The 26,562-nt window shown below is 48.1% G+C and overlaps 1 protein-coding gene, 1 long non-coding RNA gene and 1 pseudogene across 5 annotated transcripts in view; 2 read left to right on the top strand and 1 right to left on the bottom strand.

Annotated features, from left to right (window-relative positions):
* LOC135180972 (uncharacterized) overlaps positions 1–3,408 on the top strand; it is a 227,069-nt gene extending 223,661 nt beyond the window's left edge. The window contains exon 4 of the long non-coding RNA XR_010304626.1: positions 3,306–3,408. This is a non-coding gene — a long non-coding RNA (uncharacterized LOC135180972). The remainder of the gene's footprint in view (positions 1–3,305) is intronic.
* On the bottom strand, positions 54–2,981 carry LOC135180255 (general transcription factor IIF subunit 2-like; annotated as a pseudogene).
* Positions 3,409–3,714: 306 nt separating the features above from the next.
* Positions 3,715–26,562, top strand: part of XYLT1 (xylosyltransferase 1) — a 172,649-nt gene continuing 149,801 nt past the window's right edge. For all 4 annotated transcript variants that reach the window (XM_064153871.1, XM_064153870.1, XM_064153872.1 and 1 more), the window contains exon 1: positions 3,715–4,426. In XM_064153871.1, the coding sequence (XP_064009941.1) occupies positions 4,196–4,426 (231 nt within the window). In that variant the 5' untranslated portion in view covers positions 3,715–4,195. The remainder of the gene's footprint in view (positions 4,427–26,562) is intronic.

Here is a 26,562-nt window from a genome sequence, read left to right as displayed (position 1 = left end):
ATAGCTTACAAATTATTGTAGCTTGGAAACAAACCTTCTTTCCAGATGTCCTTTCAGTAGATACATGAGAGCATGCACTGCTGTTCCTCATTGCCTTATCAGTCACACTAATTATATACAGAGATTAGGAAAATCCACAGACACTGTCTACCATCAAAATTGTCTCTTGAAATATGAAGGAAATTTTCCAGTAGGTCATAAAACTTTTAAGGAACATGGATCACGTTTTTGTCATAACAACTACTGTACTCCTTTTATAGAGAGCACTAGCCCTGTGCTAAAACACTGCCTGCCTTGAATGTTGCTCTTAGCCATTTTAGGGCATCCATTTGAATGTGTCTCCCATTTCACAATGAGGCACACAGGATTGGAATCAGGCCCTAAAGTCTGTCACTCTTCAGAGCTCTCAGTGATTTGGCCTATTCAGAGTCTGTTTCTTCTGGTTCCATGAGCACCTCCTGCCCTCTCAAACCCCAAGTGAAGGCTGCATGGGGCAACCACCTGCTAAGACCACAACTTCCTTTGGAAGAGAAAGGCATTTAATCTCAGGCAGAAGCCACCCCTGCTTGGTATTTGTCAGCAGATTTGCTTGGTGTATTTATAATGCCCAGTTATTTGATGGTTTGGAATAAGAATTATCCATCAGCTTCCTGAGCCGTGCAGACTCTTGTCAGGATATTCAAGAACGCTTTGAATCTTCCTTGTGTTTTGTTCAAACGTCTCACTTTGCTGTGCTGTGACCAGCAGATGCGATGCACGTGCAGCTGATGTGGAAGCCTGGCACTGTCAGCATTCGTTATCACAGGCTCCCTGCCCAGGAGTGCCACCAACACAGATGGCACGAAAGGACACTGACCCATCGTGTGAACTGAAGGCCAGCCAGATGATGCTCAGCCTCACACAGACAGCAGCCCTGCCGTGCTGACCTTCCTGGAAGTCGTTAACGATGCCTTTTAACTTCCTTTAGAGACACCTCAAAGCCAGTGGTGCTGTGATGCTGTTTGAAACTGTGGGCCTGGTTTTGGGCCTGATTCAGGTCTCACTGCTGTACCTTCGGAGTAACTGCATTTTGCTGATGGCTTTACACCAGGACATAGTTGCTGTGAAGTGAGTATCCAACAGCATCAGAGGACGACATAGGACTAGAGAGCCCAGGAACTGCCTATTTCTCTTAAATTTCTTTCACGTATATCACTGGCTGTTTGGTTATGCCCACCAAAAGGTCTTTAATGTTGTAACACTGGTGTTTCTCAAAGGCTGCAAAAAGCATGTCCAACACTTGCTGTTTATCAGCTCGAGCCTGTTTCTCATCTTTTCTTCTTCCTCTCATACTTGGTATTGTATTGATGATTAGCCACTGGTTTGTAATCTGTGGTTCTGGCTTTGTCCAGCTGCTGCCATAGCCTTACAGGTTTAGAAGATTCTTCTACTTGTAATCTTTTCAGTTTCATGTAGTTTTCACTAGCTGCAGGTCTGCTTTCAGCACGTTGCACCACTGTTCCTTACAAAGAGAGTTTATCAGTGCTGCTGCTTTCAGATTTTTCTTCTGGTTGGCTTTCTAGTGAACTTTTGTGAACACAGTTAAGGTCTGTCCTCCCACACTTTGCAAAAGAAAGGGACTGAAGCATGTTTTCCTCCAGTATCATTGATGCTTGCAAGCTCTTCATTCAAAGTAAAAGACACTTCTCTTCTTCCTTGATTTTTAGCAATCCTTAGTTTTCCCACTTCACCGCTTCCTGGAGCTTTACTCCATTGTTGTGACAAGTATTTCGGGACTTTCACCAGCCACATGCCCGTGTTCTGCTTGGCCCCAGTGAGGTCCAGTATGGAACAACACTTTTTTTCTTGAGAATACAATTTCCCACTAGAGACTGAAAATTCCTGTGTTAGGAACAACTCTAAACCTCATTATTCCATCAGATCACAAGATTATTAAGCGCAGTATTAGAGAGCCTGCTTTGTAGCATTGACCTACCACATCCTTATCTGCTTCTGTAGCACTGCCACGAAAGACAGCACCTCTGGTTCATAAGGAGCATTCTCTTAATAAGGATGCTTCTGAATCTTACTGCTTGTTTCATTGTTCTTCAGATCAGAAGCTAAATCACTCCCCATGCAAACAAAATTTGGCTGGTCTGTGCAAAGCCTGCTTTGTCTGTCATTCACAAAAAGCAAATGTCCTTATTAGAAGAAAGTATTTTTCAGCTTGGGATTTGGTTTGTAAAGTGGAATTAGGCTCACTAAAGGAGGCACTGTGCAGGCAGATGAAAAGATCTCCCTACTTCACTATCATCAGATAATGAGACCTTTCAGATTAGAAAGCCAGTGGCAGTGCTAAAGAAAAAGGCAGCTGAAGTCGTGCATTATGCACACTTCTTGAGTCACCAGGCACTTAATTACAGCTGCCTTGTGCTTGTGGCTGCTGCCTGCAAACCTTGCAGGGCTGTGCAGGTGTTGCACCTTGCTCTTGTTCTCATTCAGCGGAAGCCAAGCACTGCAAGCGTCCCTTTTGCTACAAGTTAAACAACCTCCAGCTTAGGGACTTTGAGCTGGTTTTGCTTATGAAATAGTTAGCAGATATTCGTGGCAGTGTCACGTGTGGGGGTTGCTGTTCACAAGATGGGGGAAATGACTCTTTTTAAAGGTGTACTTGTGCTGCAAGCACTCGGACCACCTGGCCATTGGCAGGGCCCACGCACACCGAAGGTGCTACAGACTGAACATTGCATTCAGGTCTACTCTGAGCAGAGACACAGATGGTAGGGGTTGAAAGAGACCTACAAAGATCATCTAGTCCAACCTCCCTGATAGAGCAGGATCATCTAGAGGAAATGACACAGGAACATGTGCAGGCAGGTTTTGAATGCCTCCAGAAACAAGATATTCCACAGGCTTTCCAGGCAGCCAGTTCCAGCACTCTGCCACTCTCCAAGTGAAAAGTCTTATGTGCCTTACGTGGAAGCTCCTGCGCTCCAGTTCATGTCCACTGCCCCCTGTCCTCTCACTGGAGACCACTGAGAAGAGTCTGGCTCCATCTTCCTGGTGCCATGGTCTGGTTGATTGGATGGGGCTGGGTGGTGGGTGGGAATGGATGATCTTGGAGATCTCTTCCAACCTGGTTCTGTGATTCCTGACATGGCCTGACATGGATGATTACAATCATAATAAGATCCTCCATCGGTCTCCTTCTGGTTAAACAGTGACAGATCTCTCAGCCTTATATAAGGTAGATGTTCCAGTCCCCGGCTCATCCTAGCAGCTCTCCATTGGACTCTCTCCAACAGTTTCATGGCCTTCTTGACCAGGGGAGCCCAGAAGTGGACAGTGTGTTCCAGATGAGGCCACACCAGGGCAGAGGAGAGAGGGAGGAGCAACAACCTTGCAAAAGTGAAGACTGATCAACAGCTCCATGGCCTGCCACGAAAGCACAGGGAAATTTATGAGTGTGCTGGAGGTTATGGATAAGCTGTGCAGGTCTCACAGCTTGGAGACCGGATTTCCTTCCATTAAGGAATGCAGGCTGCACTGCCGTCGTTAATGTGGCCTGCCAGAGCGAAGAAAACCACCCTGTGCAACGGCTGCAGGTCAGTTCAGCGCGGGCGGGCTCCAGGTGAGCCTGAACAAACCCCGAGCGCCCAGCAAGGATGGCGATGGGAAACAGGCCGAGTAGCGGCTTTCTGCCAGCTGGGAGCGCAGAGGCGAGAAGCGGGAGCACCGCCTGCGCGGCTCCGGCCCGCGTTCCCGCGGAAGATGGCACTCGCCTGCCGCCCCTGTCCCTCTGCCGCCTTCCCGCCCGCCGCGAGGCACGGGGCGCCCCGGCCCAACCCCTTCCCGCCGTGCGAGGCCGGGCGCTGCTTCCTCCCTTGCTTGCTCGCTCGTCCGCCCGCCGGCAGCAGCAGCAGCGCTGCTCCTCCTCCGTCTTCAGCCCACCCTTCTGCTCCCCCTCCTTCCTCTTCCTCCGCCAACCCCACCCCTCGCCCCGGGCCGGCCCGGCTGCCGGCTGCAGCACGGCGAGGGCTCCCCGCCGGCTTCCCCCGTCCTCACACGCGGCGCACACCTCCTCCTCCTTCCAGCCCGCCCTCTCCCCTTCCTTCCCCCACCTCCGCCCTCCTCCTGGTGACGTCTGGCTCTGCCCGGCTGAAAACTCCGTGCCGCGGCGGATGCGGCGGCTCTCGGGAGCGCGGCAGCAGCGAAGATGGTGGCCGCTCCGTGCGCCCGGCGGCTGGCGCGGCGCTCCCGCTCGGCGCTGGTGGCAGCGCTCACCGTGCTGCTGCTGCAGACCCTTCTCGTCTGGAATTTCACCTCTCTCGACGCCGGCGAGGAGCAGCGAGGAGGCGCCGCCGGCCGCGAGAAGCGAGACCGCGGCGGAGAGCAGCGGGCGCATCCGCAGCGCCGCGGACCCTCCGCGCCGCACGGCAAGGCGATGGTAGGCGCGGGCGGGCGGCGGGAGGGGCAGTGGCGGCGCCCCGGTCTCACGGTGCTTGCCTGCCCTTTAGTGGAGGGGGCTGCACAGGAGACTCAGTGAAGTTTGGGCTAGCGAGGAGCGGCCGCGGCCGCCCGGGACTCGGCGTCCCCTCGGCGCCGCGTGGGCGTTCCCCGCCGCCGTGCAGGTGCAGGGATGCGGGTCCGGTCCCGCCGCGGGAGGTCCTGGCTGCCGGAGGGGCCGGCGACGGGGGCGCCCAGCAGCCGCGGCTGATCCCCGCCTCTGCCCGGTGCTCCTTCGGCACTGCCTTCCGCCGCAGCGGGCGTTTCAGCATCCCCGAACTTCGCCGGGAGCCGCTTGCCCCAGCCGTTGCTGGAAGCCGCACAGGCTCCGTGCTGTGCTGCACAGCCCCGTCAGGCCCAGTAGGTGACAGGCAAAGAAACCGAATGCAAGCGTTCTGTTCAAAGCTCAAGGGTACCGAGTCTGTGCCCTCTCGCCCTGGCGTTCTGTTTTCTCTTGGGAGCTCCCGTTTTCGCCTCGCAGCCGGCAGGGTGCAAGGCTGGCTTGTTTTCAGTTGCGTTCCTGAATTTTCTAAGCATATTGACAGCCTTCTCGGTCAGTTACAGCGAGCCTCAGAAGTAGACTCTGCTGTGTGCCACCGCTCTCTGGTATTCTTCAGCTCCAGGGAGGCTTCCTTTGGTTTTCGCTTAATTCTTTCGGTATTCGGCTCACTATAAGTGTTGCCTCTTGAAATATGCGTGTGTATTTTTATCTGTTTCTGTATTTCTGTTTACGTCTTGAGAGAGAAAGCAAGCGCCTGGGGCTCAGAGATGACTTATCCTCATAAATGACTGTGGGTGTTTCAGCCTCAGAAAAGCTGCAGAGAGCTGTGCCCTGAGCACACGAGTGCTCTGTCTCTGACGTTTGGGATAACTTCTCTGAAAGGCAGTGCGTGCCCATCCAGCTGTGCCTTCCATAGATCAAAACTAACTCTCTTGCTTACTGAGATAAATTTTTATCTCTGTATGCAGTCTTATCTTGGTACTTTGCTGTATTGGTAAGTTAACTGTTAAGACTCCGCTGGTTTTTGTCCAGTACTTTGGCCTCTGCCTCTTTTCCTGTCTGTCCAGTCCTTTATTGGTCTGTCTTGTTCGTTTACAGATGTTTTCCTTCTTGGTCTCTCCACTGTGGGTTATCAACGACTGGAGGGGTGCTGGACTCTGGGCAGGAGGGGGCCGGGAGAGGGCAGGCTGCACCTGGCACTGCAGCCATGCTGCCCAGCTCATGAGGCTTTCTAGGAAATAATCCTCTTCCCTGGGCTCCAGGGCAGTGTCACAACAAGTACAGTTAGCAGTTGTCCTGCAAAGGGCCTGACACAGGATCCGGTTTGTGCCCAGTGCATTGGAACGAGCGCCAAGTTCAGCTATGAGAGCGAATTGTTTCTGAGCTGGTGACATGCAGATGTAGGATATGATTATTCTGATGCTGGCAGTTATGAATCATGCCTTTGTGCATACGGGTTTGATCAGAGACCTAAAGATGGAGCACTGGAGTTCCAAAGAGAACGCATGTTTTAAGACGCACGGGCTGTACATATGTACCCTGTGTAAGCTAATGACTAGTGTGGAGCACACTGTGCTGTCTCTCAGTGTCTGACACTGGTATTGAAAGCCAGCAGACCAGCAGTGCTCAAGACAAACAGCAGTGTGCTTGGCAATTCCTTGTTAAGAGGTGATTTGTCAATACATCTTCAAGATGGCTTTATGGTACTTGTGGCTTTGCTTAACCTACGCGCCGGGAAGCGGCCATCATACTTAAAACTGCTTTTAACCAGAACACAAAACCTCACACTTAAGCATCTGTCTATTGATTAGGGTGTGTGCTTAGTGGAAATGCGATAGGGAAATTGGATTTCTGCAGACTTCTGCCTTAACAACCTGGCAACTTGCTTAAACTGGTAGGTGAAGTTCTCAGGCACTGCTGACACGCAAATGCTGATTTACCTGGTCTTACCTGTGGCGTGTCCCCCTGAGGCAGGTCCGGCTTCCACTTCAGACTGAGCTCACGAGCAAAATCTGTTTAATGGAATTGCACACTACAGAATCAGTGTGAATGGGGATATTTTTTTCCCCTGTGACTTTGTTTCCACACTCAAGTGCAATTCATGTAATGCCCATGCAAAGTTATTCTCAGTCCAAGTTTGTCATAGTTTGTGTGTGTCCGATTGTTTTGCAGCAGTCAGAGAAGCTGGCTGTCGTGGATGCAGTAGTCTCATTGTATCCAAGTGTCTTTGGTGTAAGTGCATCTGAGACCCTCCAAGGATTTTTTTTTCCCCAAAGATTTCTCAGTTTTGCATTTCAACCAAAAATTAGTATCAATTTCAATATGTGCTTGGTCTGATAATGGAGTGATGTGTTTAATATGTCTTTGAGGAGTATTTTCTCAAGAGGCTGCCAAGTGCCTATGATGCAGAACTTGAATACTTTTTTCACTTTGAAGAGTGTTTAACACCTGGACACCCCACTAACTGCCTTTGTAGGAGTCTTTGGACTAGTTAGGCAAAGCAGATTTTGGACCCTTTTTCCAACACAGTGCTTCTCAAATGGGTGTCTGCCGTTTGAAGGCAGAGTGGTTTTTGTTTATCTTGTTCTTTGTTTGTCTCTGGTTTATGTACAAGACTGAAATGGTGGCAGGTATTTTACTGAGTTGAACACAAGTGTGTGAGGATTTGGTAATTTGTGTCTGTGGAGAAGGAACTTGAACCAGGTGTGTAAGAGGTGTTGAGCTCTGTATGAAATGCTGTCAGGTGTGAGCAATAAGCATTTCATCTGGGAAGTGAAATAACATCCCCCCAGAGTGAGAAACGTTGCCACTGTACCTAACTGAATACAAATGGCTAAGGCAGGAAGAAACAATTTTGAATTGAGCTGTTTTGCAACTGAAAACATTTGCTGTTGTAGTTCCTCTGGCCAGCTGCATCTGGAGCATTCATTACTCATGAGAAGGTTCCTGCAGTTGGTCCATATTTAGTGAAACCAGCTTATGGATATCTTTAAAGAAGGATGAACTGTATCAATAGCAGTGGTTTAGCAGCATCCATCAGACAAGCTTCGTTCATTTAGCAAAACTCAGTGCTGAAAGCATGGAAGAATTAAGCTACCTTCTGAGAAAGGGTTGATTTTGATGGAAAAGCCTTTGAAAAGTATGCAGCAGCTCTTCACTGCTAGAGTTCAGGTTTTGTAGCAGAGCCTGCTAGCAATGGTGGAGGCGCTTGGGGGTGGATGTTGTGTGTTGGAAGCCCAAAGGGAAGGAAAAGGAACATAAATCCCTGCTTTAGGACAGCTTTTGGTGAGAGGACTGTGAGAGCAGAGCATCTGCTGTGGCCTTAGCTCCCTCCCAGTGCAGCACGGAGAGGCAGTTGTGCGTTGCAGTGGTGTGCTCACGCTGCCCAGTTGTGGCCTCTGCCCTGGCATTAGACATTGAAGGCCATGTCTGTGGGTATGTAGTGCTCCTTCAGGCCCGGCGGCAGTGCTGGGTTTTCATGGCTGCCTGCTTGACCATAAGGCAGGGGTGCCGGTGTATTGTTGCTGTGTCAGCCGAGTGAAGTGTAGCTCTTGCTTGCTGGTGTGGGCTCAAAGCTTTTCTTCAGTCTGAGATGCTGTGTGTTCGTTTGGCAGAAATGGTGTGTTCGTTTCGGCACGGAGCCAGCAGAGGAGCCAGACGCAGCTGTCCGTAGCTCAGAATGTTCTCAAGTGTAACGTGAACAGAAAGTGTGATCTGTGTGGGGACGCTGGGGGTTGTCTGCTTTAATTCCAAGCAAAAGTTAAGGCCGAGAGGACAGTTCTGAGGATCACTAGTGCCTCTCTTCCTTGGGCATATTTCTGCTGCTGAAGATGTGATGCTACTTCTCCTGGGAGTGTGGAGAGTCACACTCAATCCTTGATCATGGAGGTGCTCAGGCAGGTTGTGTTTCTTACTTGTTCCTCCTGGTCACTTCCTGATGATGCACTCTGAGCTGCACCAGACTAAAGATGCAAGAAGCAGAAAGCGGTGATGCATGCCCAAGCTCTGTAATCCCTGATGGCTACCAGGACTAGGGAGGGCCTCCAACTGCTCCTCTGCTTCATGCTTTCAGTTGTAAAAGCTGTGGTCAGTTGTTGCTGACGACAAGACAGCAGCAGCTCCGTAATGCTGGAGGAAACAAGGGGAAAGAAAACTCAGGAAACTTTGCTCCAGTTGGTCTAAGTTCTGTGCATCAAATGTTTCCCCTCACTTTTCCCAGACGCTTTCCCAAAGTAAGAGTGGTGTAGAATTCACCTTGTGTATCAAGCTGGCTGGTTGTTTTTTTCTTCTTTTCAGAAGGCAGCAGAGTTTTCTTTTGAAGAGTATTTGCCCCTGTCACGGTTAGGTTCTGCAGGTGGCTTCCCAGCACTGTGCTGCCAGCAAGAAACGCCCAACCCGGACCTCCCCTCTGCTTAGCGTCAGTGCGTCATCTGTGTGGGAGCCACTTAACCAGTGAGTTTCTGCATGGCACACAGGTTCAGAGTAGCACCTGTGCTGAAGTATGGCTTTGCACTGGGGTGCCAGCAAGGTGGGCGTTAAAGGAGAGCTTGTGCCTTGGGTGAGGAGCTGGGCTGCCCCTGGAAGTCTTGGTGTAGTTGCTGGGGCTTGGCTTTATGAAGTTGCACTTCAGCATGAAGTGTTCTCTTAAGATCCAGAGAACAAAAGAGCTTTTGTCGGGGGGAGGGAAGAGTTCCTTTGCCCCTAATTTACCCCTTTTGCTTACGCTAGGAAATGTATTGGTTCCATGTGTGATGGGTGGTACCAGATGGTACCTATTTAAACATCTTCTCCTCCAAGCAGCTTGTTGATGTAGACATGTGGCCTCAGTAATTTCATCTCTGAACAGAAGAAAGGAGGGGAAAAGGGTTTTCAGAAAAATTCCAGGCCGGGAAGGTGTGAGGGAGCTTAGAGGGAGCTAATTGCGTGTTAAACTCCAGCGAACTGCGTCCTTGCTCATTTCAGCTGGTCTCGGGGAAGCAACGGAGCTGGAGTACCTTAGCTCCTGGGCGCAGCCAGCGACAGCGAGCAGAGAAATGATACATTTCTGACAGAGTGGGTCTGCGGCACCGAGCTGACCATTAAGTAGGGTTTTGCTTGTTAACAGGAGCTTAATCATGCTGCAGTACAGCTTAAATAACGGTTGAAAAGGAGAATGGAAGCAACTAATCATTTCCTGATGGGAAAGGGGGGAGACAGTGCATCTGCCTCTGGAAGCTGCATAATGATTTTTACAGTCCTAGCACTTAACAAGGCACATGTTAGTAAAACAAACAAATCTTTTCAGTGACAGAGAGCTAATGTATGCATTATTTAAGGAGAGTATTAGAGCCAGATTAGATTGACAGACTCCTGCTGCACTCACCTTGGTTTTTGTGGGGTTGTGGGAAGGTATGACATGAAATGGATCTGTGTTAATTGGTTATGCCATAGGAAGTCTTTTCCAGGCCACCGGTGTGGGGTTTGTTGAGTTTTTCCTTCCTTTAGTGTATGATGGGATTCTGCAGATGTTCCCTTTGAAATAGAAGAGTTTTCATTTTCTAGCAAGAGAAGGGCAGCTGTTGTACAGGAGACATACAAATCCCACTCGGTTCTTGTCAGCTACTGCAGAGTGGGTACTTCTTGGTGTAAAAGGCCCTCACTCTTCCCACGTGCCTCAGCTGCATGGAGAAAATAGTTTTTACTGTTTTTTCCCCTTCAGCATTGAAAGTTGATGATACCTGATATAGCATCTTGTTAGGGCTTGATGGAGGGACAGGAGCCCAATGGAAGCATGAAGTGAACTTCATTTGTACAAACAGTCAAATTATATAACCTCAAGGATTAATTTTAATCAGATACCTCCTGTGCTAAAATTAGGCCTGACACTTTGATGGAGCTTTTACAGTGACTCTTTAAATGGGATACAATATCCTGTGTTTTTCCTTCTAAAGTGGGTTGTTGGAGTGTCTGATTCGGGCAGATGCAGGAGCATCCCTGCAAGAATACTTGCAGGATGCTGGAGGGCTGCTCTCTGTAACTGCTTGCGTTGGTGCTGTTTGGAAGCAGCACTTTGAAGTGCCTCATTTTTAAGACTTGGGAGCCTCAACCCCTCTTTGATTTAATAAGTGATGGTAGGCCTTTAATGCTGTGCCACAGAGTCCCTGCTGAACAGGAGTGTCCTCTGGGAGCAGGGAATATCAGAGTTGTTTTCTCCCATCAGTAACTTCCTGGCATCTGTAGCAAAGTGTCTAGAGCCACATAGCTAAAAGCAGCAGGGAGTTTAGGGGACTCAACTGTTGGCCACCCTGTCCAGTCTGCTTCAGTCTGATAACCGTGTGCTGGCTTTTCTGCCTCCAGGGAAGCTGAGCCCTGGCAGGTTCCACCTTTAAGTTGTCCCTTCATGTTCGGTGCTGGTGACTCTGACTTTCCTCCTCTGGGTGCCTAAGACCTGACTGAATCTCTTAAGCTCTGGGCTGCTGAATTCAGGCAGTCGAAGGCCTTCTAATTTACAAACAGGGATATGTGCCTGCAGAAGGAAACTGAGCTCGTTTGAGGTCTGACTCTCTGCACAAGCCTGCCCCTCTCTGCCAGTGAGGGAGAGGGGCTGTGCAGTGATGCCCAGGCACCTGCTGTGCTGTTGCAGGCATCCAGGTCTGGCGTTTCTCTTTCCTAGTCTGCAGTGTGTTTTATTAACTTCCCACATGGAAGTGGTGTAGGTTTGGAGTAATCAGTCCTTGTGAAATCGTTTGAGGTCTTGAGCGAAGACTGGCACCAGCTTGTCAGCTGCCGTGCACTGGCATGGCTCCCCTGGAGTCCATGCAGACCGACTGAGGGCTCCAGACCCACGAATGTAATTAGTGTTGTAAGAATCGCGGCAAACAAGTCATCGTTATTTTTACTCTCTCTTTTCATTTCAAAATGAGAAAATGATTTCCTCTTGGATCACTGAAAGTAATTTACATTATGCACAACGATGGTCTGCGTGGAAATGTAATTATTATTGGTTTGTATGGCACCATCTGGGCACTAGAAGCTTTACAGCCATGTGAGGAAAGGTCCCTGCCATGATGAGCTTACAGGCTGCACAGCATTTGTAACTGTTAGCACTCAACAGGAGTCATGAGTGGAGCTTTTGCAGCGCTACCTTCAGGAAGCTGTTCAGTACAGGACTTCACAGACTCTTCAGCGATTTTTCACTCACCTATCACAATTTCTCTGTGATTGGCTCTCTACAGCCTAAGGGCAGGATGAGTCAATGGACTGATTAGTGTGGATAGATCCAGAAAGAAATCAGCAGGAGGCTAGTATTGTAAATTGGCTTCCCAGCTGTTTTCAGGCAGGAAGAGGAGATTCCCAGGCTTCGCTTGGATGCAGAAGATGGTCTCGATGCCTTTTGGACCTGTACCTCCTGTACAGTTACTCCTAAGCTTTACCTCTGATACAGCACTGAATGCTTTACTGCATTTGAGTATAAGGAAGAAGTGAAGAGACCAGGAATATAAAAATTGAGCAACATACAACCTTGCCTAGACATACACCTATGGTGTAACCTTGCCAAGTTCATCCTGTTATGTGGAGTACCAAAGGGGTCAGTGCAGGATGCTTAAATCACATGACTCCTTATTTTTAGAGCTGATTAGAGGATTCCTTCAAGGGATGACCTATTTATAGCATGGCTATAATTGGCTTATTTTTAATTTTTTTGCAGTAATGGAATTAAGCTTCACAATAAACAAATATTAGCTTAGTGAAAGAAAGGCAGCTAGAAAAGATTTCACACTAGTGTGTGGTTGATTCTGAGGTCAGATCTTGGGTGTTTCCCACACATTGTGTTTTGTTTTCAAGCTACTGCTCTTGGTGCTGCTCTGTTATATTATTAGAGGGCAAGTGGGATGCTTATGTCAAACAATTCTGAATGACTCTGCAACTTTAGTTCCTGGATTTGGTTGACTGAGTCATGCACGCTCAGTTTTACTTTGTGCTACAGCCTTTGCTTGCCCTTCACATGTACTTTTGTGGTTCAGTTGTGTTGGTTGAGTCTGAGAGCATTTTCCTTGGAGCCGATGCTGTGTGCTGGCTTGGCCTCACGGTGAGCTTTGGATTCCATGCTCTCTGAATTTCTGAGAGGTCTTCTGTTTGTTCTTAAAACTCAGCATGTTCTCTATGAGTGCATTCTGTGACTCAGGAGGAGATGTGGTTGAGTTCAGATGTCTTAGAAAAAGTGTTGGAGGTTGTGGCTGTACTGACTAAAGTCAAGTGAGTTCTCTGGAAGTGCAACCAGGCTGTTGACCCTTCCTTGAGAGATGAACAAACCCACCTGAGAAATGATGTTTCTATGGCAAATTTGTGGACCTTCAGAAAGGTACAGCCACTCATCAGAGGTGAGCAAGGTCCTTGTGTCATGTGTTCTGTCTGCAGGGTGACTGACCAACAACTGGCCACTGTTGATGGAGAGCTGCCATGACCTTTTCACCTTGGTCCAGCCGTGTACCTGGAGCTGCGACTAGTTAAATGGCCATCTGCTAACTGTGGAATTTAAGTTGGACTTCTGTGTAGAAATGAAGTGGTACCAGAGCACTGGGCTCCTGTTGAACACGCACGTGAAGCAAAAGTAATCTGTTGTCAAGCTAATATTACCTGGTAGAAAAAGAATAACTGAAAAATGGCAGCTTGTTGCCTACGAAAGTCCACGTTCAGGTAGCTGGAGGTAAATCCAGGCATGTAATTGCAGTGACTGAAATGCCCACAGGCTTGCTTAAGCACTTAGAGCTTCCTGTGAGCGCCTGACACAGATGTTTAAATGCATGTAAATATGGATTCAGGTGGCTACCTTAAGGCTTCTGAGTTCAGCAACTTGGCATACAGTGTGTAGAGCCCAAGCAACAAGGAGAAGAGGAGGCAGTGTAGTAAACAAAGTGTTTAGTGTACATAAACCAGGAGAATAATAATACTCTGCACAGCTCCTGTGCCTCCAACTGCTTGCATTTTGGCATGTGCTGGAGTTGGGTTTAGTCACTGAGCTGCTCAGAAATAGAAACTCGGAGGTGCTGTCTGCTGGCAGTGTACGTGGAGCAGTACCTCAGCCACGAGCTAGCTCTTTTGGCAGCCTTACAAGAAGAGATGTGTGAGGCTTCAGCGCAATATTTTGATAAGTCGCTGGTTCTTATTAAAATAATAATTATGGTGGTAATTATAACTGTAGTTGGCTCTGAGTGAGCTGCTAAGTGAGTAGGGGGCGGCCGGGGGAGGCCGGGGGAGGACTCTGAAATGTTCTTTTAAACTCATCAGAATCCTGCTCCTTGAGCTCTCTGCTCACAGATGAGGACGTTCGTGTCTGTTTCTGGCATGTCACCTGCCAGTAGCTGCCAGTGCCCGTGTGCTGCACAGCTCCCCATGGAGGCAGCTGCAGATCCCTGCTCAGTCTGCCTCGCAGGCTGATCGGCGTCCCTCTGTTCGTGTTCCTAATAGCAGAGATATGATCCAAATAGGTGATGTACTTTGCAGCAGGGCAGTGATAAAACAGTGTAATGAGCTCACGGCTGTCTGCTGTTGGCACTGTGACATCTGCTGTGTCCTTGACTTCGTAACAAGATGATGCCATTGTGTTCCCAAAAGCCCAGCTCCGGCCCCGATAATACTGCAACCACAGGAAGGTTTCTATTAGCAGGTAGCACTGTAGCTACGATGACACTTTCCTGAGCCTTTCTACTCTAATTCAGTCTGAAACATTTGCAGCAGCCAGTCTGCCCCTGCCTGGCCTCCTATGCTAAGTGACTGAGTGATTAATGGCTGTTTATTAGAAAAAGATGGCCTCCAACACGCTCATTTCCCAGGCAGTGGGACCAGCAATTTCCCCCTCCTCACTCCTAGCCTCCATTTCTAAAACAGGATATTTTTGTTTGATTTTTTTTTTTAAAGTTGCATTTGCTCACCTCTGGATATCTAAGAAAAGCAGACAGCCCTGGCCATTGCTTGGCATCTGGAGTGTGAGTTTTTGGATGCTTGATCCCTTTGCTTAGGGCTTCAGCAAAATGTCTCCGGCAGTGGGCAGGAGAGTAGGTTCTAAGTCGCAGGGCAAGTTTCTACAAAGAGAGGAACACATGTGGGGAACACTGGAAGAAAGTTAGGGGTCAGCTGTAAAGCTCTGTGGGACCTCTGGGAGCACAATCAATTTGGAAATGGGATAAGTCTAAGTGCATTTATTGTGCTTTCAGAGCGGAGGAATTTTCCTGAAGTGATTCTCATTAACAAGTACTCATTTTCAGAGGCAGCTGATGCAGAGAAAGAGCAAGGCTTGTTTGGTGTTTTAGTGGGCTCCCGTAGCCTGAGATTTGTTTCTGCAGTTGCTGTGGGATCCGTGGGTCTATGCACATACTCTGCACAGCAGATTTTGATCCAAAAGTACTTTATGTGCATGTTAAGTTATGCAGCCACATACATGAGTAAAAAAGTGCTTTGGTAGAGTTCAGGCAAGTTTGACACAGCGATTTGAGGCAGTTTGGGTTTTGTCCTTTCTAGTTCCATCAGCGCACTGTCAGACCTTGTGCTGTCAGGATGTTACCAACAGGATATTTTGTTCTGTACTTTAAGTCCTTAAGAGGATTTTCACTTTCTGGTTGTGCTGGTCTAAGTTTGCTGTAATTGGCGTATCATGGACCCATGGATGAACGTATTTGTGGAGGAAAGTAAGGATCTCACAGGTCAGTTGTCCTTCAAGCACTCCTTCAGCCACAGATGGGGAGCACTTTGGCTGCTTTTGAAGTGTCACTGTTCTTTCGTAGCGATTGTTCAGCGGTCATGTACTGTGCTTTAGATGATTTCTGTCTGTGGGCCATGTGTCACTTGGAAGGAGTAAGTGGAAGGAAACCCCTGCACTTCCTACTGTCCTGGATTCAGCTTCTGGGCTGTGTTTTCATTGTAGTTACCAGACCTAGCCAGGCTTCAATCTGAAGTCTGCTACCTAATAGGGCTTTGAAACCTTTGATAGTCAGGGAGCAAGGTGTGTTTTGTTGGCACTTGTCACTGAATGCTTGTATTTTGGTGTTAGTTTAATTACAGTCTCATGTGTTGCCTTCCTCCCTCTTGAACAGCTCCTTCCTGTTTCAGGAGGTTTGCTCAGTGGGTGCAGCAGCTGGTTCCAGCCCTAGTTTGAAGTCACTGAGAGTTGTGGCATTGACTTCAGTAGCTTGGGTGGGATTGTGTTGGTAGCACAGCTGCTTAGGAGGTGGATTAATGTAATTGGAGAGAAAAATCCTTCAGGTCTCTATATTAGACATTGGTGAATAGTAACTCAGTTATGGAATGGCGTTTCTCCTTTGAATCAATTGGTGTGGGTTTGTTTTCTTTGCTTGTCGTTGCAAGCTGTTTTCTGCCTAAATTGTAGTTGCCCAGTTGGAGATTGTTTCCCATTTTCTTACAGTAACACTTCTGCAGCACTTGCCTGTTGTACGCTGCCTGCAGGCAGCACAATGTGTCCTCCAGTGTTTGCCTGTTGTAGGGTTAGGATGGCAGCGAGGCTGTAGGAGTTTGAATCATCTCTTTAGGAGAGATGCTGGTTTGGTGAGTTTTGGGCTTCCTCCCTCCTTGTTAGAGTGAAATGCACTCAAAGCTCAGGTTTGTGACTTGTAAGCAAGCAGACAGACAGACACACACACACCTGTATCTTATTTTTAGCCATGCTCACCTCTATTTTCTTTAAAGATTATCAACTTTTATTATTTTTCCTTCTTTCTCCTGATTCTCTGCATTCCACTGCAGAGCTGAGGAGAGTGAGTGAGTGGCTGCATAATGCTTAGTTGCTGACTGGAGTTAAGCCATGGTTAGGTGGCTAAGGAGACCCTGTAGCTGTACTTTGCTGTGACAGATCCTTACTGCAATGGCACTGCAAAAAGCAGCTGTTTGGTACAGATTCTGTGTGTTGGGCACGTGCCCACTGTTAGTCTGTGCAGGTCTCCCAGGAACAGATGGGTTCTCTTGCTTTCAAATTTAAGAGTCTGGCATTTGTTTGGGCCAAAAATAGTTGACAAAAGAGTTGCCAGCCCTTAACATACGTAGGTGCTGTCATCTTCCTTGCCACAAGAGAAGAGACCCTGCTGCTTCAGCTGTCTGGTAGACTCTGGTCTGGTGGGATGGATGGTCCAGGTCTGGGCAGTGATGGTAACCACTTGCCCATTAGATTTTGTAAGTAGTGCTGTGAGCTGGAGTTGTGCCTGGCTGCCTTGCAGCAGCCGTTTCTGTTTCAGAGCAGTTGGTGGGAGGGAGCTCATTTTATCTTCTTTCTGCTACGTCTGTAATCAGGATATTTTTTCCCTGAGCTGCACACATCTGTGACCTAAAACCTGTGCTGAGCCTGGAGGTTGTTGGTGGAAGCTGCTGTTTCCCACAGCCCAGCGCTCGCTCACCATTAGCAGACGCTTGTGCTGCTTCACTCCTGCACGGTTTATTTGGAAGGCTTCAGCACCAGTATCTAGGAAGGGTTGCACAGCCCAGCATAAATACATGTGTCTTGTACTGATGCACCAACAAGTCCCACTGTACTGCGAGCCTTGTGTTTCTTGTGGGATTGCCAAGCTCCTTAAGTGATCCTTGAGTGTCTATGAAGGGGGAAAAAGCCGCCCAAAACCAAACCAGCCCTTTGGCCATTCCAGCTGCTGAGCACTCAGCCCTTGAGAAGCAGCTTTGCTATTATCCCTAATGCTCTAAAGCTGGCTGAACAAACAAAGTGAACACAGATGTTTCCTCGCTGGCCTTACAGTTCAGAAGACTACACCACTAAAGGCATTACTCAGCTGCAACTTAGACTTCTGCCTGCAGAAATCTTTTGACCGAACAGTTCAGTTTTACTCAAAAAGACTTTCTGCAAAGTTGAGCAGGCTTGCTGAACAATACGTCTTGTGTTAGCAGTTTATTAACCACTTACTACTTTACCCATCTGTTAGCCAAAAAGCTGAGTTCTGACCCAATGCAGATGCTGCTGGGGTTGTGCCCTGCTTCTGGAGGACTGGGCTGAGCCGTGTGAAGAGACATTGGTCTGCAGCATTCTGACTCTCATTCAGTTGAAAACAGACTCAGAATCAGAGCTGTAGAGAAACCCTCTTCGGATATCTTACTTCTGGCTAGCCTCTAGTTATGCCAGGTTTAGCAATTCTGCTAGAAAATTTCTTCTCACAATGAAAGATTTGTGAGGATTGGTTACTATATTTAGTATCAAAGCAGCCCTTTTCTACTGCACTGATCAGGCTGCCTCCTTGCCTGCTCTTTTGTAATTATTTTTCCCATTTAGGCAGTTTTTGGCAAGATTAAGATCTCGAGGTGTATAGAACCCAGTTTGGTGTAGGAGGGGAGAGCAAGCCAGAAACAATGCCCAATTCTTCGGTGAACTTGAGCCACAGCAGTGGATGTGCCCCGGGAGCTGAGAGAGCTTCCAAGATGTCCTGATCTTAGACAGCTCACCAAACTCCTGGGGTCATGGTTTGTGTAGTAGAACAGATGTTTGTTAAGGCTTTAAGGCAAGCCTGGGCCACCTACATCTTGCTTGCTACTGCAGGATCTGCTGTTGTGTTTAAAAAATAAAGACTCGGTGTACATGGGAGGACTCACTTGTTCTGAAGTGTCGATGGAAGCGTAGGTATTTCAGGGATTTTAGCAGTACCAGTTGCTATTGGGAGGAAGCTAAGTAGTAGCCTAGCTCATGAAGTGCTCAAAGCAGCCCACGTGGGATGGTATTACCTCAAGGCTGCTGAGTTCTGTTAGTACTGCATTAAGTCCCCTCTCTTCTTGCTAACTCCGTTGTTGCTCTTATCCTGCATTCCCTTTTTGTTGAAAATCTATTCCATTCTAACATCAGGCAGAGCTTGCTGGTTCTGTTAGCCCAGGGCAGTGACACATGGAAACACTCAGCTGCTTGTGGTGTGGCTGCTTCCCAGGGCCCACACATGTGACTGATTGTGCAGGGCTGGCCAGCACTCAGAGTTGTATCAGAGATGCTGGGGGCTTGAGCTACAGCCACCCCTTACCCACACAGCACGTCTGATTCACCTGCAGGGCAGTTCATCACTGGCACAGAGGTGAACTTTCTATTTGGGCTCTTCATCAGCGCAACGCAGAAGCTCTGTTTTGTGTCTGTGGTCCCTCTCTGCTGGCACTTTTTTCTTTCTAAAGATCAGATTTTTCTGCTCTCCCTTTCATTTCTTATTCTCACTGATGTTCATCTTAGTTTCTGTTCCTCCCACCCTTCTTTGAACAAAGAACATTTCTCGTTTCTAAGTATTTGAGTAATACAGTTTTGTTCCCATTTTGCAGAGATAGACCAACTTTGATCAATTGCAAAAGGAAATGGTTGTAGAAATTCACATTGTGTGCTTCTTGCATACTCTGTGGTGTGTCTTTGTAGCTGGTACTTAGCATATAGCCTCTGGAAGCACGTTTCTGGGATGCAGCTTTTGTTTGTGCAGTGAGGGACCTTGGCAAATGCTTCATGTTTGACATGAACCCACACTCCTTTTGGATGGTAAATAATGTAAGTAAGGACTTTCAGTATAGGAAAGTGATGGCAAAATAGGTGAATATATGACTTTGAACCTTGATAGTTTATGTAATACTAAGGGTCCACAGGGGTAATTTGCTTCCACACCTAAGGTGCTGCTCTGTGGGCTTGCTTGATCCACTGCCAAAGCTGGCCAGGTTCAGCTGATGGGTGCTTTGACACCCAGAGGGCAGGTGAGGATCAGTCACTCTGGGCTATTGACCCAAGTGCCAAGTATATGACCTGTTCCAAAATTTCTCTGTTTGATCGTTTTGTCTTTATATACCTCAAGCACCAATTAGAAGAACCACTTTCCTTCAAGTTGCTATTTCTAAGCTCCTTCTTGCAGAGTCACTTTAACCATAGAATGGTTTCAGTTGGAAGGGACCTCAAAGCTCAGCCAGTTCCAGCCCCCTGCCATAGGCAGGGACACCTCCCACTAGAACAGGCTGCTCAAGGCCTCATCCAACCTGGCTTTGAACACCTCCACAGCCTCCCTGGGCAGCCTGTGCCAGTGTCTCACCACCCTCACTGCAAAGAACCTTTTCCTAACATCCACTTTCAGTCTACCCTCTGCCAGTTCAAACCTATTCCTCCTCGTCCTGGCATTACCAGACCTCGTCAATAGTCCCTCCCCAGCCCTCCTGTAGCCCCCTTCAGATACTGGAAGGCCACTCCAAGGTCTCTTCCAAGCCTTCTCTTCTCCAGGCTGCAGAGACCCAACTCTTGTAGCCTGTCCTCATGGCAGAGCTGCTGCAGCCCTCTGAGCATCTTGGTGACCTCCTCTGGACTGGCTCCAACAGTTCCATGTCTTTCTTGTGCTGGGGGCTCCAGAGCTTCGCACAGTGAGTTATGCTATCCATGATAGGAGCTGTGGGTTTTATAGACAGGTGCAGGGGCCAGAGGTGGCAGAACCAGCACAAACTGCTACTGGGAGACAGTTGGAGGCATCTGTTCCACGAACACAGGCTTATGCTGCTGGATGCATCTGCAATGCAGCCTTTGCTTACTCTGGATGATTTGGAATGTCTGACTTATTTGCATCCCATTTTGTGTTGATGGCATTTTTGCACCATGGGTGACACTTCTGTGCAGAATATCAGTGCAAATCCTGTGCCAAACTCATTCAAGGGTCGTCAAACCAAGTTATGGGGTAAAAGCAGAACAAAGAGTGTGAAGGAATTTGCTGTGACTGTCCACTCCAAAGTGAATATTTATTCTAAAGTACCTCGGAAAGTCTGATCTGATGACGCAGTAAAGCAGAAGTGGAAATGTGCATACTGGGGACACACCTTCAGTTAGGAAAGCTCAGTCAGATAGTAGCAGTGACTGCAGGAGAACCTATCGAAGCACAACTCTTGAGGTCCTTGTGTAGTGTGCTGAGTATGTGTTCCTCTTACTCCATCCAAAGGCTAGTTAAGAGGTATGGGCATGCCTCTGAGGCCCTGGAAAAGTCCAAAGTGAACTCTCTGAAGAAGCAAGATGAAATGTGCACTGACTTCTCCTCTGCCCTTTCCCTGGAAAACGCTTCTTTCACACAGGTGTGGTCTCTCTGGCACCAGCTGCTTTGTGAGAAGGATCATTCCGAGTTGGTTTTCAATCCTAGCACTAGGAAAAGGCTGGTGGGCACTCATATGGATGTTAAAAGAGCCAATGGAAGCAGGGTGTAGCACGGTGCTTATGTTGGGTAAGCAGTGGTGTGAAATGATCTCTGCTTTGGGTGGGTGTGCAGCGTCTCAGCGCGCTGCAGGCTGTGCCCTGCAGAGATGCCACAATACAGTGTGGGACGATGGGGAAGTTCCAAATTACATTTGAACCAATACGCATGTTATTAGTTATAAAAGCAATCAACTGTGCAAGCAATTTCTTGGGAATATGGTGAATGTCTTGGTGAGTTCTGTTAAATGAAAACTGGAGGCCATAGGGCAGCTGGGGGTTAGTGGAGTCCAGGCTTCAGGTGAAATACTGCCCCTGAGCACATCCTTGTGTGATTCATCCACATCATTGTGCAGGAGCTTTATGTGGTGCTGATGTTTCTATTAGCAAGGACACTGTGCTTCTTGATGTTTCTAATTTCTACCTTCTGAAGATCACTCAGAGTTAAATCAAAACTAAGTAACTTCTGCTGTCTTTTAGTATGTTGTGACCAGTGTGAATCCTTAGCTCCTCTGGAGCAGGTGGGAAAATCCCCAGTTAAGTTGGTGGGGTGAAGATTTCACCTTAAGGCTTGTTTGCTCCTTTTGAGTTGTAGACTCCTGGCACAGCTGTAACACCTGGAATATTGAGTAGTGGTGGGCAGTGGCTGGGCAGTGGCTGAGCACAGTCAGAGCCACCTGGAGCGTTTCACCAGTGTGACATTTGTTTCTAAGCTCAGGTTGATGTTTCCTTTAATGTTCCTTTCTCAAAATCAAGTTCAGTTTTGAGTGACACTGCCAAAGAGGCAGTACAAATTCTGCCCTTATCTAAAGCAGCATGCCACAGTGGCAGATGCATGGACACCCTGAGCTAATGTTTAGGACTCTTTGGCCAGTGCAAAGCAGGTCTGGATTTTAATCCCTGCTTAGGAAAGGCACTTGTCCCGAGTAAGGCACGAGCACACCTGGGATGGAGGAGAGCACAGGCTGTGTGAGCAGCTGCTCCGGCAGACGAGCTTTTTGATTGCTAAGCAAACTCTGCTGGTAGTGTTTCGCAGCACATCCAAAAGCTCCTGTCCCATTGGATTTCTGGTTAGAGCTGTGCAAGCCTTTGGCTGTTGTGTGTCTGTCTGTGTGCCTTTGTAAAGGAACGTGCTGAAAGTTTTCTACTCTCTTGTACCAGAAGTGGTCTCTGCCTGCTACTTTCTCGATTTGGTAACTTTTTTCTTCTTGGCGATTGCAACAAAAGCTGCCAGCTGCATTTTGGTTTGTGTTTGCAGCATGGCAAAGTGCCTCCCTGGCGTGGATTCCCTGTGGCTGGCACGGAAAGCACAATAAAAGAAGGATTTGGAAAGTGGCTTGTCTTTATCTAGAGCAAACGTTGATAATCTGGTGACAGCTGGTGGTTGACAGCATAGAAGTGTGCTGTCTTGTACTTGCACTGTGCCTGGTTATGGAGGTTGTCAGTGGGATCCCACCCATCCCCTTGCCAGTTTCTGTATTCCTCTCAATCTTTGTTTGTGTCATCAGCAGTCTGGAGCATACACAGTTCCCTTTCTGCATAGGACAGTGAAGTCTTGCTGATCTGATAGAAGTTACTAGCAAAACGGGTGATAAAGAGGGGAGAAATTGTGAGTCTGCTCCCTGTCGGAGCTGTTCATAGGACGCTGCTAGAGGAACTTTAGTTGTCAGGAAGTGAGAAGCAGCATCCTGCCATGATAAGGCATTGCCTGAAAGATCATAAAAAGTAAGTTCTCCATTTTTATTGTTGCAAAATATATGTTGAGAGTTTTCTCTGAGACCCAGAAACCTGAAGAAGTTTGGTGGTGGTGCTGCTGAGAGGGACTGTGTGCACCTTGGTCCTTTGAGCAGCCACTCTATCCACATGAGCCCCACGCAGAGAAGCAGACTGCCTTTAGAAGTCTCCCCACTGAAAACAGACACCCAGCTGCTGCTGTGTGGCTCACCTGAAGCTCAGGTAGCTTCCTGCTTCAGGGAGATGAAGTGGGCAGCTCAAGTATGGGAAAGGAAAGGTTGGGCCAAGCAGGGAGAGTAGAGGGGAGTCCAGGGCAGAAAGGATGCAGTATGTTGTAGTGAGTCTGGTAGCTTCTGGCTCTGAACATCCTGTGGATATTCTGAGGTTTATTTGTCTATAGGGGCTCAAGGGAAGGCTTTAGGTCTCCTCTCTCCAGGTCTTGGACCTCAAGTTGCTGTCCCTGCCAGCTGTGTTCTTCAGCCCACACCCAGAACCAAGGGCGTGCCAGAATGCTGCCTTCCCGATTCAGTTGGATGTGAAGGATTGCTAGGCCTGAGCTTAAAATCCAGGCTAAAACCTAGGATTACAGAAGCTCAGGAGGATAGAAAACAGGTTTGACTTTCAGTTTATGCTTTGTGTTCTTGCACAGCAAAACCCCAGACCCTGGGACAGATCTTGGTCCCTGTAGTTTTCTTAGGGGAACCTGGGACCCCTCACACTACAACAGCCAGATGGGAAAAGGGTCTCACTCCTTCTTCAGTCTGTTTCTAACCTTTGCTCTGAAGGACTCGAAGTGAAGTGGTTCCTTGTGAAGTGGTTATGGTTAACGATACATAGTTTATGGCAGAGCTTGGTGGGCTTGGCTGAGGTAGTGACTAATTGGAAGTACCACCTTGGGTGCAGGCGTGTGATGCCAGCAAAAACCATCCAGGAACTGATGCACAAAGCAACTCTACTTGTTTGGTTTTTATGCAGTTGTATTTCCAGTTTCTGTTGGCATCTCTCTAGATAGAAAAAAAAAAAGGCAAGGGCAGATGTAATAGCAGCATGTAACATGCTAGGGCCTCAGGGCCTCTTTCAGACAGTAAAATGTGCCTGCAGTCAAACACCACATCATTTTATGTCCCAAAAAAAGCCTGGTAGTCCACTTGGAGAAATAGAATATGACATAGCAAGTGAGATGCTGACCTTGTTAGTTTACCTTTGTCATCTGGCAGTTTTTCAGACACCACCACTGCATGCATTATTTATTCACTATTTTAATGGTTCTTGCTGCCACCTCGCAGCTGGTCCTGTCTTCTGTAGTCTTAAACCACGCTTGAATGTATCCTCGGGCAAGAATACAAACCGGATCAATCACTACTCACGATCAAGCAGCCAAATAGAGTAATTAATACTATGTGAACACTCTCTAGTTTTGTAGTTTCAAATTAATTCATACCCAGAGTTGTTCTGTGATTACTGAAGCAATGATAATTTACTAAGCCTTGAATTGAGTTCTAGCAATCATATCACATTAATGTGACAAGTTGCAGTTTAGCCTCACTGGTGAAGCTGTCCAATAGCTCCGCAGTAGCTTTACCTCCATTACCTTCAATGCAGAGGGCTTTGTGCTTGGTTCCTGCGGGGGAGTAAACTTTACACTTCCACCTTTTGAGGAGCACTAGATACAGATGACTTTTGTTCTGCACAGTGCAAGAGTAGCTTCTCGTTGTCCCATGTCTCCCTCTGAGTTCAGAGGATGCTGCACTTTATTACTGGGAGTAGGAGAAGGGATCAGAGGATGCTCGGAGACCTCTTGACTCTGCAGGGGTAATAATAGATGCAGGGGTACAGGGCTCATCAGTTTTACCTCTGCTGACCTTTTTCTGTGACCTTTGCTGGCCTCTGCCTCTTTTTTTCTGCACTTCATCTCTAAGGATCTTGTAAGTTTTCTTTTACAGCAGGAATGTTATTTTGCATTCAGCACAGAGAGGCCCCACTCAGGGCAAGGCTATTGAGGGGCTTTTGTGTTACACTTCGTGATCAGTCCCTATTGTGAAATAGGCCAAGTAAACAAACCAAGAGAGAAGAACATATGCTTCTGGTTTGAAGTCAGGTTCACTTTAGGAAACGGAAGGATTACAAAAGAAATGCATGGCTGAAGCTTTCCACACATTGCAGTTTCTCTTTTTACTTCCCCCAGCTTCTTCCCTGCATTCAAAATTGTCCAGAAAAACATTCCTCCGAACTGTTCTGCTATTTTAACACGTGCAGTTGGTCCTAGGATTTGTGTGAAGCTGTAAACAGATGTAAAGTGCAAGACACTTGGGTCTTTACGGTGATCTCCTGAAGTTGTGCTGTGTGTGGTGTACCTTTGCCTTCTTCTGTGGGATTCTCTTCGGAGCTCTGCCATCCTGTTTGTATCCCTCTTTATGGAACTATTCTACCATAAGCTGTTTACCAGAGATTTTGAGGCATTTAGCACTTCTTGTCTGCCAGCAGATTGATTTACAGACACTGACTGCTATGTGTTTGCTGCTGTCAGAAATGCAGGGTTGTGTTAGAAACTGTGCCAGCATTTTGCTGCCTAACCGTGGTAGCTGAACCGAGCCTTGAAGTGCAGGAATGGCAAAGCCTTGAGAAACTGAGCTGTGTCTCCTACAGACCTGCTACTCTGTGAGAACATTAGTTACTTCTTGGTGATGTTTCTGGCCAAGATGTTCATCCTTTAGCTTTCTGGTTATTCATCAGCTTGTCAACTATTAACTATTCCTCTTGCCATTTATTGTTTTGGTTTAAATATCTTACAGGTTTTGGGTTCTATCAAGTTTCCTAGTTTGCAAGGGAACAAGTTTGGGAGCTCTGAAACAGTTGCTACAATGGCAGCCCCTGAGAAATGCTGTGCTTGTGAATACTAATTCAAAGAGGAATTGCTTGGGAAGGTTATTTTTCTGTTAAATGCTGTTACCTAGAATTCTCAGAGATCTCACACAAACACTTTATTCCTACAAACAAAGCCCTGGGCAGATGCTTTATCTAACTCATTTGAAGTTAGGAAAAGAATTAGTGCTCTCTTTGGAGTGAATCTGCAGGAGTTTGGAGAGCAGCTCTGTTGAAGTGATTGATTTTTACTTCAAGGATAAATCTTTCCTTCAGCACCCAAGTGCAAAGGTTCACAGGCCTGCTTGGAATAACTGAGTGTGTGTGTGAGTCCAGTCTGCGGGAGACAAAGGAACAAACGGGAGTGCCTGTTCTGATGCTCTGCAGAGCAGGAGGCCTGGCACCTCTGTCAGGGAGACACTTTTTGGTGGCTGTTGTTTTAAGGTGATGCCAGATGGGCTTTTGTGGACAAGGGTGCACTGCTCTTCCTCCCCTGGAGACACCTGACACGGTGCCTTGGTCTGCATTTGGCCAGGTTCTGGGGTGCACTGCTTGGGATGTGACGCTTCAGTCTTGCAAAATCCCAGCGATAGACACTGGCTCATTTGCAGCGTCTCAGACAAGCCCAGCACTGCCAAAACGCTGCTACCGCACAGCCAAGTGGTGCAGAGGAGCTGTGGAGATCCCATCAGCATTCCAGCCGCGTGGAGCTGCCTTGGCCAGGCCGTGCTAGGAGGTGGGGGCTGCAAATGCCACTTGCGAGCTGCGGCAAGGCTGCCTCATGCCCGCGGGGTCCGCAGGCAGGCGCAGCGGACGGCGAGCAGCCGCCGAGGCGAGGGGCGCAGGCTGCAGCGGGAAGGGGACGCTGGATTGTCTCTGCCGCACTTGGGTGGCAGTGCAGAGCACAGGAACTCGAGCAAATCGGCGAAGGCGTTTTTCTGCCAGGATATCTGCGCACAGGTGTGGAGAGAAGAAAGAACTGGGCTTTGATAAATGCGTGGCCAGCTCCTGTCTCCAGCTGTGCCGTTGCATTTCTGGAGCATCCTTTAGGGTAAACAGGTTGTGTCTGCTGCACATCTCTAGGTTGTGTTTGTACTCTCCTGCACACTTGCTCTGCACACGCAGGCTGGCTTCTGTGCTGGTAACTCCTAAGACTGAACTCCCCTATGTACTCCAGACCCTGGATGAAGGAGAGGAAGCCTGGAGGAGGGAATGCTCCCCACTGGTCAGTGCAGACTGGGTTAGGGATCAGTTACACACAGTGAACATTCACAAGTCCATGGGCCCTGATGAGATGCACCCAAGGGTGCTGAGAGAGCTG

This window comes from Pogoniulus pusillus, chromosome 13 (genome assembly GCF_015220805.1).
Source record: "Pogoniulus pusillus isolate bPogPus1 chromosome 13, bPogPus1.pri, whole genome shotgun sequence".
In the NCBI taxonomy this organism is placed as follows: Eukaryota; Metazoa; Chordata; class Aves; order Piciformes; family Lybiidae; genus Pogoniulus; species Pogoniulus pusillus.
Note: the sequence above shows the minus strand (reverse complement) of the source record. Positions and strands in the feature narration are given on the sequence as shown.